The sequence below is a fragment of the Rutilus rutilus genome (assembly GCF_951802725.1).
Source record: "Rutilus rutilus genome assembly, chromosome: 1".
Taxonomy (NCBI): Eukaryota; Metazoa; Chordata; class Actinopteri; order Cypriniformes; family Leuciscidae; genus Rutilus; species Rutilus rutilus.
Window position 1 is genome coordinate 54,868,562 of NC_140209.1, and position 20,640 is coordinate 54,889,201.

Below are 20,640 nucleotides of genomic sequence, written 5' to 3' on the forward strand. Positions count from 1 at the left end.
GCTGTTCCATTAACGCTCCATCGTGCCAATGGAGTTCGCAGATCAACACAAGTCCATTAGCAGATCACATCCAAAAAGCCATGGCCCAGGATCCCTGGCATCCCGGACAAACAAAGCCGTGATTCAGTCCTTACCGAGAAACATGCCGCAACCCGGCTTCACCCAAGCCCAGAGCAAACACGCCACACACTAGACAAGCGGTGTACATGAGTCCAAATGAGTACTGTGAGGTCAGTTCAACCACAGCTACACTCTCTCACAGAGCTTCACAACAAACCTCCAAACCACCAGCTGGCCGCACGCAATCTGTCAAGCAGCTGCGAGAAGTCTGTCACCTGGCTGGAGGAGACAATCCGGAGAAGATGGATGGAGAGTGTGAGAAAGCAGGCCAGAGAAGATAGGAGACAAACAGCGCGCACGAGTGCTGGGAGTTGCACAATGTGCTCTCGGCCTGTGCAATTTTTTTCAGTCTCAAGAGCGAGGGAACAGAACATTAGATGAGAAGCAATCCGTGCCTCGCTTGGAAAGAAAAGGTCTGCTTCTAATTTACACTTCTGAGAACCACAGCCCAGAATGAGCTCACCGTGAACAAATAACAATGAAATAAGAGGGAACAAGAGACGAAAGAACAGCACAAAGCAGAGAGTACTTGGACAAAAGTGTGCAAAAGCAGAGGGTGCATATTTCGTTTTTCCTGTGTAGATCATTTGTGTTGGTAATTGATAGTAAACAAGAAAATGCTAAGCAACACAATGCTATGTGGTTGCTACAAGGATCTATATGGCCACTAGTATGCTCTGCGTGCTACGTTTCTTTTACTAACTTGCTATAATGTTTGCTTCCTGGCCGTCAGAAGGGTCCAATTCAGCCCAAGTCTGGTCACTAGATATGACTCAGATCCCTCCTCATGATCCCTATGATTTATGAAGGATCATGTGACACTGAAGACTGGAGTAATGATGCTGAAAATTCAGCTTTGAATTATATATTTAAAAATATATATATATTAAAATAGAAAATAGTTCATTTAAATTGTAATAATATTTCACAATATTACTGTTTTACTGTATATTCGATCAAATAAATGCAGGCTTGGTGAACAAGAGTGAACAACTTTCAAAAAAATTGAAATAAAATTGCCAACCCTAAACTTTTGGTAGAGTTTATACTCTGTTGAATTTTGTTGGTAAATGAAATGAAAAGTTAAGAGAAAGTTTACTTTATGAAAGTCTACAAGGCTGAGAGTGTCCATAGTCGTAGAAACACCCAAATAATGAGCAAGAGTGAGTGATGCTTGCCCAAGCAAACAACACTACCAATCAACTAAACAGTCTAAAAAGCCCTCAACGATTGAGAAAAAGGAGAAGAGAATGAGGAGAATAGTGAGTGTGTGAGATGAGAGAGAGAGAGCGAGAGTTTGCCAGACGGAGGCGATTAGCGGCGGTTCTGGAATGTAAGGTCAGTGAACGAGGCTCAGCTGAGACCTACTTTGTAAACAGGACCCCTCCTCTTTATAACAATACACACACATATACACAAACACCTCATTAACATAATAAACACTTATTCCTACAAAACTCCACACAAACATCTCATCACCTCCAGCCCCTACCCAAACATCCATAGAACGCCTCAAACGATATTAAAAATAAAAATAAAATACCCAACTGGCGAACTTCACCATCAAATTTGCTTCGACATTGGGGGTCGGCTTACGAAACACAGCAGAAACCGCTGGTTCCGCACGGACGCACAGATACACAAACATCTCTTAAAACCTCAGCAACCACAGTGTCAATATACAACCACACGGACGTGAACTCCACAGACTACACCGACTGCGGCGCACACGTACACATACACGCACACAACCCCAGTCAACCTTGATCTACACAAATAATGAGCAGTGGAAACCCAAGCAGCTTGACAGTCTCTTCTCTGCGTGAAACAACAAATCTACAAGCACAAATATGGCTGAAATCTACGCTGAGGGAGACGGCATTGAAAAAAGCCTGGACATTTTTTGTCGGAACAAGAAGCAAAAACATGTTCGCTTTATCACAGGAAGTGAGTGAGAGGTGGGATGTAATTACCCGTCTAATCTTGTTTCATCTCTGTCTTTGTCTGCTCTTTGTCTTCCCGTCAGACAAAAAAAGAGCCTTTGTGGAAAAAATATGGTCAGGTGTGCATGAGTTAGAGTCTGACAAACACACACACATAGATGAGACAGAGATTGTATACCCTCAGGCACTGCGGCTGTGTTTCGGATCACAGGACCATCATCCACTAAACTTCTAATTGAAGCTATTGTCTGGGAGAGCGCCTGTTTGGGTAAAGGCAGAGCTGATCTCTGTGAAGACAGAGATAGCTCAAGGGGTGACATTACTCTTCTTCTTGTTGGTTGGTGTTCTGTTGTGTCTACCCCGATCAGCTCACACTAAAGACAAATCACACCAAGAACAAAGACGCAACCCTGGAGAAGAAGACAGGAACAACACACAGACACGAGCACAAACAAATACCAAAGCTACAGCACTCTTCAAAATAAAGGGTCTGAGTAACCTTTAGAAGTTCTTATGATGCCACATAACCTTTTTAAGTTCCTATGTCACATCACTTTTTTAAGTTCTTATGCTGTCACATAACATTTTTTAAGTTCTCATGATGTCACATACCATTTTTTAGTTCCTATAATGATCACATAATCCGTTTAAGGTTCTTATGATAGCACTAAACCTTTTTTGGGCCCTATCTTGCACCCAGCACAATTGACATTGTACAACGAACGACGCATGTATCTTTCCTATTTTGCACCCGACGCACAGCGGACTTTTCTCTCGACAGACGCACGTCGGTAAATTAGGGAATGAACTTGCACTCCCTTGGGTTTCGCTTCAAAGTCACGTTGGATTTTCTCCTAAACGTAAAGGTTGAGAAGTCCATCTATCACTGTTTTCCCAACATTATACATGAAGCTGAGAGTCTTACTCTCAGCCTCACGGGCTAATCTGAAATACAGAAAGGCCCCGAGCCCTTTGCTGCATTCCACTATATAGACAGAACCTCTTTCACATGGAAACATGTGCTAACAATGGAAATTTGCATTCAGAGGTTACACCTTTTGGGGGTATGAGACCATTTGCCAGGAGACCACCTTCCTTTGTGTAACAGTTATTTCTAAACTCTTAAAAACCTTATTACCTTTTGTTTTACTTATTTGGAAATGAGACGTTTGTACCAGTCGCACTGAGACATTTCAAATGATACCAAAATGTACAATACTTGATGATAATCATTCACATTAAACTATGTATGGGTTTTCTTGGGTGAATTCAGGTGATCTGAGTATGAGAGAGAGGGGGTGAGGGATGAGGGAATGAAATGTAGATTAGGATGACTCGAAGGTTAGACTTTTGTCTCAAATGGTGAGTTCAAATGGTAATTTCCAGCAAGATCCTGTCTTCTCAGGGTCTGGTCGCTCCTTAACCAGACTGTCCGGCATTTTCTAACTTCTCAAGTCTTACAGGTGCAAACATTACAAAAAGCAGGTACTTCCGCCATTAGTTCTAGCAACTATGGAAAGATTCCTCCGGTGCGAAAGCCCCTTATAATGTTACTGAACCTTTTTAGGTTCATATGATGTCACTAAACCTTTTTAAGTCCACGTGCCTTTAAACCTTTTTAAATTCCTATGATGTCATTAAACCCTTTTTAGTTCCTATGATGTCACATAACCTTTACTGATCTTTAACTGTCATTAACCTTTTTAAGTTCTTGTGATGTTATGGAAAGTCAATGCATGATGTCAATGTCAAGATGATTTTAATTAATCTTTTTGAAGTTCCTATGATGTCACAAGTCATTTTTAGGATCCTATGGGTATCACAAAGTATTATTAAGTTCCTATGATGTCAGAAGAACTTTTAGAATTTCCCAATGATGGTAAAAGACAACCAAGTACTAATGATGCCACAGGAGAACGATATTGGCAGCACTGGTGTCATAGGAGAACCTTTATAAAGCCCTGTTCTGACAGAACTAGTTTCCCCAGTGTAGGTTAGGCAAATTGTGTTTCACAGATTTACCTTGTAATTTCCCGTCTGAATGAAATGCATCATCAAATTCCATAACAAAAGCTACATTTCTCCTTGCACTGCCAGGACAACAACTGATACCAACTGATTTCCTGATACCAAAAACTAACATGTTGATCTGATGATTCTGTACTGTAACACTGTGAACAAAGAACCACATGGCCAACTCAAGAACTCTGCTTCTTTGCTCAACCTAAGAATCTGCCGTAAGAAATAATGCACACCTACTGAGTTTAACAGTTCTGCATTCTTATGTGGCACAGCCAACTTATATCCCCTTCAAGCATTTCTAAAAATGTTTCCTTCACACCTAAAAATAAAACGAATCTGTCAGGCAATGAGGTGATGGAGGGCAGAACCACCGGGAAAGATGAGTTGGAGCTTGCTTGAGATTCCCTCTCATCCCTCTCTGACCCCCATCGCTAGCAAAGCTGCGTCTCTGGTGTTACTTTAGCCCAGTCCAGACATGCGTCCTCGGGCTGGAGGGGGGGGGTATACTTCACCCCATCTTACAACACGCTGTTCACAGGAGACACCCAACAGCTGAGGGGGTCAGCGGTGCCCCCAGACTCTTAAAGAACATGTGTGTTTTAAGGAGGCTGTGTTGAGGCAGGTCAGTGAGTGAGATGGCTTGACAAAAGCTGATGCTATATTATAACACATCTTAGGGGATCTGTCTGTCTGATGCAAAGAGGTACAGAAGGGTTTCATTAGTTCACACGTTCATGTAATACGTTCCAGACAGGAACAGACAGGGCCGCATATTTTCGGTGCATCATTTTCAATAATAGAGTTGTGGTAATTGTACTGCTAACTGCCACTCATTTGCTCCTCTCTTGCAAAGAAACAGTGTAATCCTCTAATTTGTTGTGTCTCTCAACAGGATTCTCTCTGGTTTCCCTTCACTCGTGAGGGAGACGAGCTGCTATCATATATCTCTGCCAGCACTGTCCTTTAACCTCCGACCTTTCAACCAAATCCATAACAACAGTATTAATCCACCAGCAAACACACACAAATTCTCTCTCTCTCCGACGGCCCTGGGCGGTTTCCTCATTTAGAGCTGTAACCCTGTACAGCAGAGAGTTGGCAGGCTCCGGCAGGCTGCACTGGATCAGTGTTGAGTAGCTTAGAGCGAGTCTGATGCTAGACTAATGCACTTTAGCCAGAGGGGAGAACACAGACAGAGATAATGGCAGGGTGGTCTCAACGGTCATTTACTGAACAAATGAGAGAGGATTGTACAACTACACTCCCTCTGACAGGATGATTAGTTGCTAATAAAACAGGTGTTTGTGCTGTATAAATTATGGCACAAAATGTTGCTAAACTGAACAGGAATTAATTTAATAAAATCTAAAGATATGATTTATTGTAAGTTTAAATATTTCAGATTAATTTATTACAAATGCACACATATCTTCTAAATAAATAAAACATATGTAAAACAAACTAAATAAATAAATAAAATAAATAAATAAATAAGAATATTTTGCTTACAGATAAATATAGATATACATCTATAATAAAATAAAGATATTAGATTATTTATTAGATAATCTATAGTTATTACAATTCAAATCGTATTCTAATTTGAATAAGATTTACATTTATAAATTATTAAATATATATTCAGGATTTGCTTTTATATACATTTATATTTTTATTTACATTCTTATTAATAAAATTATATTTTATTATATTTAGATTTTATGTACTTATTTTTACTTATATTTAGACTTGTAATACAACTATATATTCAGGATTTATACCTATAAAAAAAAATAGAGGTATTCAATTATTTATTAGATAATTAAAAGTTATTTACTTTAAAATTTGAGATTTACATTTATAAATTCAGATCTATATATTCAGGATGATTTTTATACATAATTACAAAAGTATAATTTATTATAAAAAGGTGTAAAAAAATTGTTTATTAGATAACCAATAAAATGTTCGCTTAAAAATAAAAATTTGATAAATCATTCTAAATTTACATTTACATTTTAGATTTACATTTATAAATTACGATCTGTATATTCAGGATGTACATTTTTCATACATATTTATAAAATGAGATAATTTATAGTTATGTACATTTAAAATGTATAGATAGACAGACAGACAGACAGACAGACAGATAGACAGACAGATAGACAGATAGATAGATAGATAGATAGATAGATAGATAGATAGATAGATAGATAGATAGATAGATAGATAGATAGATAGATAGATAGATAGATAGATAGATAGATAGATAGATTCGGATTTACATTTTGCATATACATTTTCTACAATATTATCAAAAACATAATTGATGATTTTTATGCAGCCACATTGATTGAGCTATTAATATGCAGAGAAGGGAGATGCATTTATCAACATGAATGAGCATGTGGAAACAGCAGACGTGCACCATGTGTTCATGAGCGCGTCTGAATGTGCTGCCGCCCACATAACTGACATGCTGCAGCGTGCTGCAATCTCACTGTCTCACTTGACAACTTTCTCTGCCAACTGAATGGAAACACAAGACATTTATACAAACATACACTTTATACACACACACACACCTGCCTCACACTGACATACACTCCACTGGGTCCTTTGTAAGAGCACTTTTGATTAAATGCTGCATTTTGTGGCAGAGAAGAAAGGTGAAGGACAGAGAAGTGATAAACAGGAAGACGGCCTTCATTCAGGTACAGCCCCACTCCATCTGATAGGCCGTCCTCCTTGAAGAGATGCTTTACTCACTCAATGAGATGTTTACACACACACACACACACACACACACAAATACTGTCTTTTGCTTTGATGTCTCAGTCATTTCCTTTAGATCAGACCTGCGGGCGTCTTACCTGTACAAATCTGGTGAGGCACTCAGGGTTCTCACTCAGGGAACACTGAATCACTGAAGCAGAGCTAAAACCAAATAATTCACAAAACCACTACTGACAGTACCATTGCTCAGTGATGTTATCAGTGGCACACTTTTTTGATATGTTCATTATACTGAAAATGGTACACTTGAGATGTGATATGTATATATGACTATAAGTGTTGTAAGTTGTTTCAAAAAAGCCCATGGTATTGCCATCAAGGCAGCATTGATATATTGTATTATTTATATGGGAGAGGCTTAAACATTTTAATTGATTTGGAAAACACCTCAGAAATCCCCTAACAGCTGTGCAGACACCACAGAATCACCTATCCATCCATACATCCACCCACTTGTGTTGGGTATCGTTTGAATTTTAACGATTCCGATTCCGATTCTCGTTGATTCCTAATTTCGATTCCAATAAGGTAAAAAAAAAAAACGTAGATATCATTCACATTTATCCTAAGTCTTATTGCAAACACATTTCATTGTAGCTGAATACCATCTAAACAAAAATCAACAGGCTAAAGAGCACTTGCACAAGCAACTATTGCCTATGGTTTAAAAATACCATAGCAAAAACTACTAGCCTAGCCTATACATTTCAAGCATTATTAAAGACAAGTAAACATTCAATAATTAAAAAAGAACAAATAAATACAACTGAACAAAGATATGAATTAAATAAACAGTTTTAAGATTTTAAAGTTCTCAGGTACAGAAACTTAGCCTGGTAATACCAGACTCTGCTACTTCGCTTTGCTTCGTAGAGAGAGTCTGGAGTTCCGTAATAGAAAAACGTTTTCTTTACCGCCTGGGGGCGCTAGTCTGAAGCTTAAAATCATTGGTTACCCGTAAGCCAATCACATAACGTTTGGTTATGGCGTGTGTTATGCGCATGCTCAGCCGCATCTAACTTCCACTGTAAACACATGTATGATGCGAAAACAAAACCATCGAGCAAAATACCGGAGTGAACATGGCTGTGAACGACTTTTGCAGATTATGTGAAGTAAATCTACGCAAAGCTATTACGCTGTCTCAGACTGAGTACAGAAGCGAAATGAAATTGAGCAGAAGTACGAAGTCTGGCGTAGTCCGGCTAACAGAAACTGTAGTCAAATGTAAAATAACACTGCACTTTATAAATAAAATATGCATTACATATATAGTTACAAAGAACAGCGAGGGAAATTTCTCTTTGTCTTTTGTTTGATTAACATTATTATAGAGACGGCAGCAGGAATCTAAGGCTGCACGGATCCAATATACTGTTTCACATGCGTTTTCTTTATCAACTGTTTACGTTCACTTAAGACATAACCGACATAACCATTTTACGAGGATATTTTGACATCTTTTTGAGTGTACTTGTCTGTTCTAGAAGTGAAATTTCGGAATATAAAAATTCGACGATATGTATCGGTGATGTAAACGATATGATTTGCTATATAGAGTTAGTTTTAGCCAAGGCTCTATTTATAAAGTATAATTCACCAGAAAATGTAAATTCGATCTTCATGTACTCACCCTCATGTCGTTTCAAACCTATAAGATTTTTGTTCAACTTCCAAACACAAATAAAGATATTTTTAATGAAACCTGAGAGATTTCTATCCCTCCATTTAAAGCCCATTCCTCTAAAACTTAAAAGACCCAAAACGAAATTTCAGTGACATTATTTAAACTACTAGCCTATATATAATGTTGAATATAATGTATAATAATGCAATAGGGGAATAGCGATAGTATCGAATCGTGATTAGTATCGAATCGTGACATGAGTGTATTGTTACACCCCTAGTCCGTTCAAGTGCAAAAAGATGCGGAAGAGAACTCAGTATCACACACTATACAGTCTGAGAGGCAGCTTTCTGTGGATGTGTGCAGCAAAAACTGAATTTTTGTGCTTGAATTGTTTAAAAATCACAAAGTCACTTTTTCTGCGAGCAAGCTTTGGATGTGTGTGCAGCGCAGAAAACCACGCACGGGTTTTCTAGCACTTGAATGGTTTAAAATCACATCAAAATGTGAACACAGGAATCGTTAAACGGGATCCAAATGCACATGTCTTATCAAATCCACGGTTATTGCAAGTTTGAAACCGGTTCTAAAATGGAACTGGTTCTCGATACCAAACCCTACCCACTTATCCATCCATCCATCCACCCACTTATCCATCCATCCATCCATCCACCCACTTATCCATCCATCCATCCATCCATCCACCCACTTATCCATCCATCCATCCATCCACCCACTTATCCATCCATCCATCCATCCACCCACTTATCCATCCACCCATCCATCCATCCATCCATCCATCCATCCATCCATCCATCCATCCATCTATCTATCTATCTATCTATCCACCCACTTATCCACCCACCCACCTACCTACCTACCTACCTATCTATCTATCTATCTATCTATCTATCTATCTATCTATCTATCTATCTATCTATCCATCTATCTATCCATCCACCCACTTATCCATACACCCATCTATCTATCTATCTATCTATCTATCTATCTATCTATCTATCTATCTCCACCCATCCATCCATCCATCCATCCACCCACTTATCCATCCATCCATCCATCCATCCACCCACTTATCCATCCATCCATCCATCCATCCATCACTTCACCCACTTATCTATCCATCCACCCATCCATCTACACACTTAATTATCCATCCACTTATCCAGCCATCCAACTAGTATCATGATCTCAGTAAAGCCTATATTAAACCTTTTAAAATTTCGGAGAAAGAAAAGATAGTTTACCCTGACAAACTTTCCTTTCTAGTTCCAAAGTGAGATCTGGCACAGTTCTGTCCTGCAGCAAATTACAACCATATAAATTTGTTACCCAAACAACAATAAAATTAAATGCAGGTGTAAACAGGATCTAAACCATTTTGTGATTGGATCACTAAAATCATTGTGTAGAGTAAACGCTCTGTAAATCGAGTGAAGCTCGGTACTGTTCACACAGAATGCATTTTTGCATTCCACTGCACTACGTTTCCATTGATTTTTCTATGTAAACATACACTAGACGGATGCCTAAAAATGTGCTGTTCTAAAAACATGGCACCTTCAAGAGTTCACACTTACATATGAGCAGATATAGTATAGAATTTGCATATTTGGCATGCTGTCCGAGTAGAGGGCTCCGAGCTCTGAATTTAGCTGAACCCAGAGTACTCCCCCCACCCCCATCCCTGGCTGGGAAAAGAATAATTGAGAGTGAGGAGTTGGGGTGCAGGAGGGATGCTGGAAAACTGGAACAGAAGTAAATCGGCTATATATATAAATGCCTCCTCTCATGCTGATTAGGTAGACTATCTGAACGTGCTCCTCTCGAACTTTGTTAATAAAACGTCATTTAAAACGTCACAACAAAAACGTGTTCAATGTAAATGACCCCTAACACATGATCGTTCTGGGACGTGTTGAGAGAAACTACACAACAAGCATTTCAAACTTCACTGCTTCGTTCGCTTCTCTTCTCGGCGTGCAACATGGGTTCATTCATTCAATAGTATTCGTCGTGGTGCACTCACCCGTGAAAAAACACCAGGTGGAAGCGGTAATGCATCTCAACCAGCCGCTCGCAATTGGATCACTGAAAACCCGTCTTAATACCATGTGTAAACCTGATCCTTACCATTCAGATTGTGAAATTGTCGAAGAGAGAGATAAGAAATCAGTATTGCTTGTTTCAGCATGCATTCTCACAACACACACACACACAGGTATGCCTGTGACCTTTCTTTCACACTTTCACCTTTGACCCAGCTCAAGCCAAAGGTACCCAAGCATATCTCCAGGGCAAGCATTTTTCTAAAACATCCTTATGCATCGCAGCCTGGCCGAGTGGAATGTACTGACAAAAGAGTTGCAGAGAAGCAGAGCCAAGTAAGTGATCGATCGTCTCAGCGTGTCTGAGCGCCTCAGTAAACAATCTACAGTGTTGTTTTCCACTGCTGATGCAGTCAGCGCTCACATTCACATGCGCAGCGAGAGTTTCTTACACAGATCCATCAAAGCTGCTCTTATTCCAGCTTTGTTGGACTTATTAAAAGTGGATCAGAATGCCGTGGCATGAATACCCTATTCACTGCTGAAAAAAAACAATTACAATCCTTCAGCCTGCGATAGTCTCACGCTTCAAAAGCAATAAGCCAGCAACAGTACGATGAAAGATACCAATGTTTAGTAAACATTAAAATATATTAGTAATACAATTCAGAATCAACTTCTGTCAAGAATTTGTTTACCGTTTCAAAGCAACTTGTTGCATACAGTTTAAGTCAACTACTGTGCCGTCACGGGTGTTCATATCAGCTATTTTGCAGCGCCTTTGAAAAAAGTTAATCCAATTAGATTTTAGAGGCTTTATAATTTTAGATTATAAAAATGTAAATGGTTGATAAACTTACAACTATGACTGCACGTTCTATATTAATGAGCCAGTTGCTAAACAAATAATAATCTATAGCCAAACTGAATAGCCTAGATGTTGGTGGCTGCCAAGCACCAACAAACTTGGTGAATTATACAGAATTCGGCTGATGTTCTGTCACAGGTCGCAGTCGCAGTCAGATTTTAGAGCCATTTCTATCCAGTCTTACTTTCATCCAAATGGAGAATCCAACAATTTGATCATCAAATAAGAAGTGTGTTTAAGTGTATTGAATGTGCACTTGTAGTGTACTTCAAATCTTAAAAGTATAGGCTAAATTTTAAAAAACAATACCTGCGGATAATTTTATATTAAAGGGATAGTTCACCCAAAATTTTTAATTCTGTCATCATCTACTCGCCCTCTTGTCGTTCCAAACTCGTAAGATATAAAACACAAATCTAGATATTTTAAATAAGATCTGAGAGCTTTCTCTCCCTCCATAGATGCAACTACCACTTTAATGCTTCAAAAAGTTCATAAAGAGATCGTAAAACGAATCTCATGTTAGGCATCACGTTTGAGCTTCTGCAAGAACTAATGAGGATCATTCTCATGTTACGCATCACGTTTGAGCTTCCGCAAGAACCAATGAGGATCATTCTCATGTTACGCATCACGTTTGAGCGTCTGCAAGAACCAATGAGGATCATTCTCATGTTACGCATCACGTTTGAGCTTCCGCAAGAACCAATGAGGATCATTCTCATGTTACGCATCACGTTTGAGCTTCCGCAAGGACCAATGAGGATCATTCTCATGTTACGCATCACGTTTGAGCTTCCGCAAGAACCAATGAGAATCATTCTCATGTTACGCATCACGTTTGAGCTTCCGCAAGAACCAATGAGGATCATTCTCATGTTACGCATCACGTTTGAGCGTCTGCAAGAACCAATGAGGATTATTCTCATGTTACGCATCACGTTTGAGCTTCTGCAAGGACCAATGAGGATCATTCTCATGTTACGCATCACATTTGAGCTACCGCAAGAACCAATGAAGTTCATTCTCATGTTACGCATCACATTTGAGCTACCGCAAGAACCAATGAAGTTCATTCTCATGTTACGCAGCTCGTTTGAGCTTCAGCAAGAACCAATGAGGTTCATTCTCATGTTACGCATCACGTTTGAGCTTCAGCAAGAACCAATGAGGTTCATTCTTGCGCGTCAAGCATGTATGGTTGAGCTTCAGTTTATCTTCACTGATCAATGTTTATATGTGAATAAAATATTGTGTACTAAATTCTAATGTATAATGTGTTCTATCTGTTCATCATATAAAGCGATTGTGTCTCTTCAGAAAATTTGGACTAAATCACTCGGTTCATATGTATTATAGTTTTATGATCTCCTCATGAACTTTTTGAAGCTCTCAGATTTCATTTAAAACATCTTCATTTGTGTTTCGAAAGATGAACAAAAGTTGTACGGGTCTGGTATTGGTACTATTTAAGTACACTATTTTAAGTGCACCATGTACTAATGTAAAAATTAAAAGATTTACTTTAAAGTATATTTTAAATAATTGTTTTAATCATCTATTTGCATGCTTTAAAGAAGTTTGAATGTACTAAATTGCAACTTCACCATTACAAATGTGTTATTAATAATGTATTTAAACACATGACAAATAAGTCTCAATATAAATACCATTTCAAGTATAGTTTAGATAATTCCTTTTCAGTACATTTTGCAGTACACTTAAATAATAAAAGTAATTATGAAATTCATAACCGGACAGGATGTACTCAAGGCCAAATTAATTGGGTCAAAAAAAGTTCTCTAAAGTTCAGCTTATTGCTTTCAATATAAATTTTAACTATCTTTTCTTTTTTATTTAATTGCGATTAACATGCAATTAAATGTTCGAAAACATTACATTCAGTTCATACTGAAGTATATAATATTGTTTCCATAATAAGCACACTTTTTAAATGCATGCTAAAGTCTACAAAAATGCAGTGTATCTATACTTAAGATGAATACGGTAAAAAATGTTAATACGCTCTGAATGTATGACAGTTGTAACAAATGTCAAGAGGAAGTCACACAAGCTCCATGTCCATCAAAATTGGGAAATGTGTTTACGCTGGTAACCACAGAGAGCAGTCGCAAATGTCCTCGTCCCTTATCACGCAATCATGCCTCATCCCACAGCACAGTTCCTCTCCGCTCTCCTCTCCTTTCTCCAGTCTGTCATCACATGGTTATATGAACTTCTCTATGGATTAATCCAGTAATGCACTGCTGAATGCATGACTGTAACGTCATAATGCAGAAAGTGACAGTTACTGTAATCAAAGGTGGCTCTCCGAGTGACATTTCCTCCATAAACCTCAAGCGGTGCTACTAGACACGTCACGTTTCTAAAAACAGATTCTGTGGGACAAGGACTTTCACCTGGAGGCCAAAAGCAGTTCCTACAGTAGGTCTTGTGTGAGTAGCGCAGTCAGGCCGGTGAAGAACTTACTGTAACCTGTCTGTCTGCCTGGACAGGTTCTATTGGCACACCAAAAACAACGACATGAAAAACATAATTAAGGTGTTTTTCCACTTATCCCAGTTGTGAATGTTGTTGTGACATTCATCATCTGAAACTGATGGGCTGTGCACTAGCAGCTTTAATGCAGTAAATGTGTCAACAAACTAACAGGACAACATTTTTCAAGGATTTGTGCAGATGAAAAAGTCTTTTTGAATGTGGTATGGAGACTTTACACTTTATAATAACGTTTGTTGCGTCATGAACAAAATGTGCAATGTGCAATCAGTTAGAGTAGTCTAGATTCAGATATTACTATGAAAATATTTCAATGAAATTTCTTTAGAAACTTTGGAATTTGACGCTATTTTGAATGTCCATTACTATTTTTCTGTAATGCTTCATACAGCAAAAACTGTTTTAAGTGTGTTTCATATGGTAACATCCAAATTAACTGGGTTTTATTTCTTTTTTTAAAAATGACAATCTGACTGCAGTTGTTTGAAATAAAAAAATGAAGGGTCTGATCAGAAGCAGTGCCTTTCAGTTAAGGCTCGTTCACACCAAGAACAATAACTATAAAGAATATTATACCAACGGACAATAACATTCTGTTTATTCTAAGTGTGTGCTGCAGTTTTGCCATCTATCACTTTAAAAGCCGTCTAAAGCAGGATGGATTCTGATTAGCTGTCAATGTTTTTATTATTGATCATCTGGGGGAAAAAATGTGATTCCAGTGATATTCTCTATGCTGTTATTGGTACACTTGAGGTGTGATCTCTGCTATTCTTTTACATTTAGAACGATTTGTAAAACTATATATTTTTTATTGGTATAGTTATCCTTGGTGTGAACAGCCCTTTACACCTTTTTTTACAGTGCAACTAGCCTAATTCTGTTTTTAATAAAAGTTACAATATAGTATATTAGGCAAAACAAAGTAAACAACACAACCAGTTCAGGCCATCTGAAATGAAAAGGCAGTTTCGCTTTTCTCTGGAGAACTGCTTGTTTCCATGGATACGGCTGAATTTCCCAGGAAAAACTTTCCTGCCAACTCTAAACTGAAAACACACACACACACACCACGTGCGTAGAGGTTATGAACTTATTATTTTCCCTTTCTGAGCTCTGATTTGGCCTTTGAGTGGATTATTTGGATGGAGCGACTTTGGATTCCTCCACTTTTGAAATGTTGTTCCCATGTCAACTTTTGACATCAACATATTTTGTGAAGATGTCAAAAACTTTTCTTCTTTTTTTTTTATATTATGAGGAAAACAGATGAAGTGGATGTTCCACAACCTGCAAAGCCCTGCAATAAATCTGTTGTGTTGCTTTCTTTGCATATGAGGGGAAAGGGTGGAAAAAAATAATAATACATAAGCTTGGCAACAATAACATTAGGTTACTACACTATAAAGCTTAACAGATGATCAGTTCATGTACTTTCTAATAGAAATGTCTTTGATTTGACCGGCTAATGAAAGTAATTATAGTGTAACCCAGTTACTTGCACTTTATGTAAATAATCTAATAACATGTCATTATGTCTTTAACATCAGAGTGAAAGTTATTACAAAGTGTCACCCAGCATTGTTTCTCTTACCCACGAGCAGACAGAGGACGTCCAGCCCGACCAGCATCTTTCTGCTGGAGCACTGAACCGTATCCACGGGTTCCGCGGGACTCGGGATGTGTTTGGTGCCGTTCTCCCTCGCTGTGTCTCCGGATCCACCGTGATCCGCCAGCCGCTGCTGGAGCTCCGCGTTACTGTTCACCGAATTCAACTTCTGCATGTTGTCCGTTTAATTCAACGCTTGTGCCGGATTTACTGTCCTTCACAACCTCAGTAAAGCCAATCTGACAGGTTAGGAACACGGTTTACTTGAACTTTTTTGAATCTTCTGAATGGTTTAGTTTAAAATCCAACAACAAGCGCACGTGTGGATGACGAATATAGAAATGTACACACGTCTTAACTAATGAATCGATCAGACTTGTACAGATATCCTGGTCTGCTCTCTTTTACACGAGAAATCCTTTCTCCAGCACTTTTGAAAAGTTTCGGCTGCAGTTTGGCCATCATCATCTGGACATGATGGAGAAAAACACATTCCTGAAAACATATGTCAGTCAAAAGTTTGTCATCCTCTGGGACTCCCCATGTCAAACTCTTCTTTCTTTCCCCAGCCGAGAGAAAACTTGAAGCGGATCGTGTTTTGATTTGTGGGTATTAGTGTCATTCCTCCGCCCTCTTTAGGGCTGGCTCAAAACCTAGTGAGCTGACTATCCAGGCAGCATTTTGGGGTTATACGTGTTCCGAACGCGGGAAAACGTGCAAACTGGAAAATAATAATCATAATAATAATAATAATTCGGGCGACCCGAGTTGTAGCCTATTTTTTTGCGCAATATAGAACAATTAGCCAAGTGTTAACTATAGTAACTATAGTTCTATAAAAAGCATTGTTTTCGTAACAGGTGTAATTATGATAAAGTGATAAATAATATCATTAGTAGGCCTATTTTTCTTAACGAAAAGCGCTCGAGCAGTCCAGTTGTTATTTGTCTCCAGGTGACAGCCAATTCCGTTGGTGTCTCATTTTGAAGGCTGCGCCCTCCGGAAGTCACATTAGTCGTCGAGGATGTCTCATTTAAAGTCACAATGAAATCAAAATCCTTTTTTTTTTTTTTTTTTTTATGGAATATATTGCATTTGTTTAGTTTTTTTGTATTTTATGCACTTTTTTTTCTTTTTTTTTTATGTGCCCTAACTCATAATCTTTAATCAAAATAATTCCCCTGCCTCTTGCTCCGACTGCGTGTTTACTGGCGCGAGGGCGGGACTACCTGTCACTCACATTAGATCAACCAATAGCAAACCACAACCATCCAAACAATTGCCCATTGACAAAATCAAGTCCTGCCCTAAAGTTTTTTCTTGTTTGAGAAGCCATTTCACTCAAAAAGCTGACATACCTCACAATAGGGAAGAAAATATTAACTTTTGTTTCATGCCTACTTTAAGAAAAGTAACTGCTATTCCTCCTGAGGCTGTATTCTCTTACTTTGCAGTGTAGCCTAATGTACTTTTCTTAAATGAGACAGCCTCAATGTCATATGCGGCAGACATGTGACCTAAAGAGGGTCCAGCCTTTCGAAATGAGACATGGAGACATGTTTAGGTCAAGTGAACATTTATGACTAAAGGCACAGTCACATTTGCAAAGATACGCAGGCACTAAGATACGTTGGTCAACACAAGGAATCTACATTATCATCATGAACCCATTGAGTAATCTGAATGGGGAACTTTTTCCGATTGCATTTGCATCACTGAAGGATGACAAATATGACCATTAATGCACCATTAATTGTTATTTGACCGCTGTTGTTACTAAACATTTGAAACTCCATATATGTAAAAAATAAATAAAAATAATAATAATAATAATACAAATTATATATATATTTTTTATTATTTTATTATTAAGAGGAGTTCGAAGAGCCATTGATTTGCATACTATTCTCTAGCACATACATCCTTGTAAACACCCCTTATAGCATTTTGCCATTAAATGCTGTATAGGCAGCCCACGGGGAAATGAGGCTCAACCTTTCTCCTTCTCTCTTTCTACTTTCCTTCTTTTTAATGACACCAGCAAATGTTGCCTTTCCTTGTCTTTCAACTCCAGCTCTAAAGCACTGATCAGCTGATCTTTTTCTTTTTCATTAAATGGCGACCATAGAGAAAACCTGTCAGACATTTGTCTTGATGCCATAAAATAGCCATTTTGAGTTTCCTGAAGAACCTTTCAGTCAACAGTTCTTAAAAGAACCATGTTTTTCTTAGTGTGATGAACATTTTAATAATCTAAAGAACCTTTCTGCACGATAAAGAACCTTTTGTGCAGTGATAAAATTCCATGTATTATAAAGGTTCTTCATGAAACCAGTTGCCAATAAAGAAGTTTTAGTTTCAGAAGTGTACAGCATAAATTACAATAATATATAGGCTGATATTTAATGTAGGCTAATTAAAAAATATAACATCATATATAAAACCTGTCTGTAAGGGTTTCTTGAAGACGTTTCTATGAAGTTCTCAATTATTTGCAGGTCTGGTGAACTTTGGAGAATTGGGAAATACTGCCATCTGGTGAGTTTTAACAATTACATTTTCCATCCGATCCAGCAGAGTCTGGCTGTGCCATCTTAACTCCGGTTCACATCGACGATTATTAAATAGCTGATCGGTGAGTGTCACACTGTTGTCCACACCCTTCTTAAAATTATTTTCTCATGGATTACAAAAACCAACTGTGCTATAAATGCAGACAAAGTGTCTGTGATTAATATGCAGAAATGCCCCTTTCTTCAAGGATGCAACATTTGTGATGTGGATTAAATGATGTCATTTATACAGTCACTTCCATTCCAACGATGTCTCTTCCACTGAACCCTCATACATGCAAAGAGACAAACAAACATTTGTTTCAGAAAGTGTGCTTACACGCTCAAGAAATTTGTCTCCATGACACACAAAAAAATATATAACTACTCATAGATAATAAAATATTTACATTATCGGCATATTTGTGATATTTACATCAGGGTGCTATTTACCTTTATGAAGGCCATTTTTTTCAGCCTTATAAAATGTATGTGTTGTTTTTCATGTCAAATTCTTACATTTGATCAATACATTTAGTTATAATAATAAGATATGGGGCTGATACCAGTCAAATTAAATAATTAACACTGCAAAATTACAACTGCAATAAATAATGTTATGAGATTAATGTTTTAAATGTTTGAGTATACAAATAAGAAAAAAAATGCAATGATACTTTTAATCATGAAACTAAACCGCCAATAGGTGGCAGCAAGTGACCTTAATGAGTGAGTCATTGAATCATTCGTTCAAATGATTCATTCAAAATGCTGAATCATTCAGTAACAAAACAGAGTGTTGCTTTCCTTTGGAACTATTTTTGTCGGTGAAATACCCCTTGCGGGATGTGAAACAGGAGAGAGGGAAAAAAGTTTGGGGCGAACCAAACAGTCCATGGGCGAGTGGAGGGAGAGAGAAGCCAGGAGCAGGAGGAGCCAGATGGTCACCCATAGTCCAGTCAGTATGAAGCCCCAGGGTGAAGTTGAGGGAGGGAGGAGCCATGGTGTTGACTTGGCTGAAGACACCCTGGGGACGACTGATGGAAATGAAGCCACCGGAGCATCCGAGGTGGAATCAGGGAGCCTGAAGACTGAGGCGGAGCCAGTGGGACTGAGGACGAAGCCGGAGCCAGGGGGAAGACGGAGCCAAAGGTGCAGGCAAGACGACGTCTGACCAAGGCAGAGCTGGTGGGACGAGGGAGCCCGGTGGAGCTATGAGGACAACAATTTCTGGTGGAGCCGAAGTAGGGAGGACCCAAGGTAGAGCCGATACGTCGTCAAGCCGCGGTTATTCGTAGGTTAGGGAAGAGGAGGTGGGAGAGAGAGGCTGGGAGGGAGCACAGGGAGCACAGGCAACATAGGCTGGGCAAAACCAGCTGAGAAACAGGAGACTCAGGGCTGGGCGAGACCAGCGGGGGTGGGAGAAACAGGGAAATATCTTCTTCAACCACCTCCAAATTACTTAAAACAATAATAATTTATTACAGTGCTTTTCTGGGTACTCAAAGCGATTTACATACGGAAGGGGGAATCTCCTCAACCACCACCAATGTGCAGCATCCACCTGTATGATGCGACGGCAGCCATACTGCGCCAGAATGCCCACCACACACCATCTTATTGGTGGAGAGGAGACAGAGTGATTGAGCCAATCAGTATATGGGGATAATTAGGAAGCCATGATGATGGACAGAGGCCAATGGGCAAATTTGGCCAGGATGCCAGGGTTACACCCCTACTCTTTTTCGAAAGACATCTTGTGATTTACAGACCACAGAGAGTCAGAAGCTCGGTTTAACATCTCATCCGAAGGACGGTGCTTTTTGACAGTATAGTGTCCCCATAACTATACTGGGGCGTTAGGACCCACACAGACCACATGGTGAGCGCCCTCTGCTGGCCTTAACACCTCTTCCAGCAGCAACAGGAGGTCTCCCATCCAGGTACCGACCAGGCTCAGCCCTGCTTAGCTTCAGTATAGGCAACCAGCCTTGGGCCACAGGGTGATATGGCTGCTGGCTGCTTCCCAAGTCCATACAATACATCTCCATGACGGTGGGGTTGTGGGTGTGGCTTCCCTCCATACCCTCAAACTCCACAAGAACTCCCTCAGTGATGCACAGTGTTGCAGACACACACACCTGGTCAGACTCTCCATGTGACTCAGGCTCCGGGGCGATGTGTCTTCCCGTCCTCCTTGCAGGCTCAGGCTAGTCCATTGTGGCAGGCCAATCTTCACAGTCTGCGGTGGGCTCTTGCATTTCTGACAATGTAGCCCCTTTCACACAGAGATTCCGGAATACACGGATAAAGTGACCCGGGATTTGACCCGGGTTCGTTTGATTTTTGGTTCATTCACACTGCCAGTGATTTTCCGGAATCAGAGAGTGTGTTCACACACAACCTGTAAAAATCCCGTAAAGACACGTGACATCGATGTGACTTGTAATGTCTCAGCAGCGTCCTAAGTTTGCTTAAACCACGCTTGTGCATTTTTTTCTCTGATTCGATCAT

At 39.2% G+C, this 20,640-nt stretch overlaps 1 protein-coding gene across 1 annotated transcript in view; it reads right to left on the minus strand.

The window, feature by feature from the left end:
* Positions 1-16,151, minus strand: part of ppap2d (phosphatidic acid phosphatase type 2D) — a 32,918-nt gene extending 16,767 nt beyond the window's left edge. Inside the window, exon 1 of the mRNA XM_084421934.1 lies at positions 15,560-16,151. Within this exon, the coding sequence (XP_084278060.1) occupies positions 15,560-15,749 (190 nt within the window). The 5' untranslated portion in view covers positions 15,750-16,151. The remainder of the gene's footprint in view (positions 1-15,559) is intronic.
* Between the last annotated feature and the right edge of the window lie 4,489 nt (positions 16,152-20,640).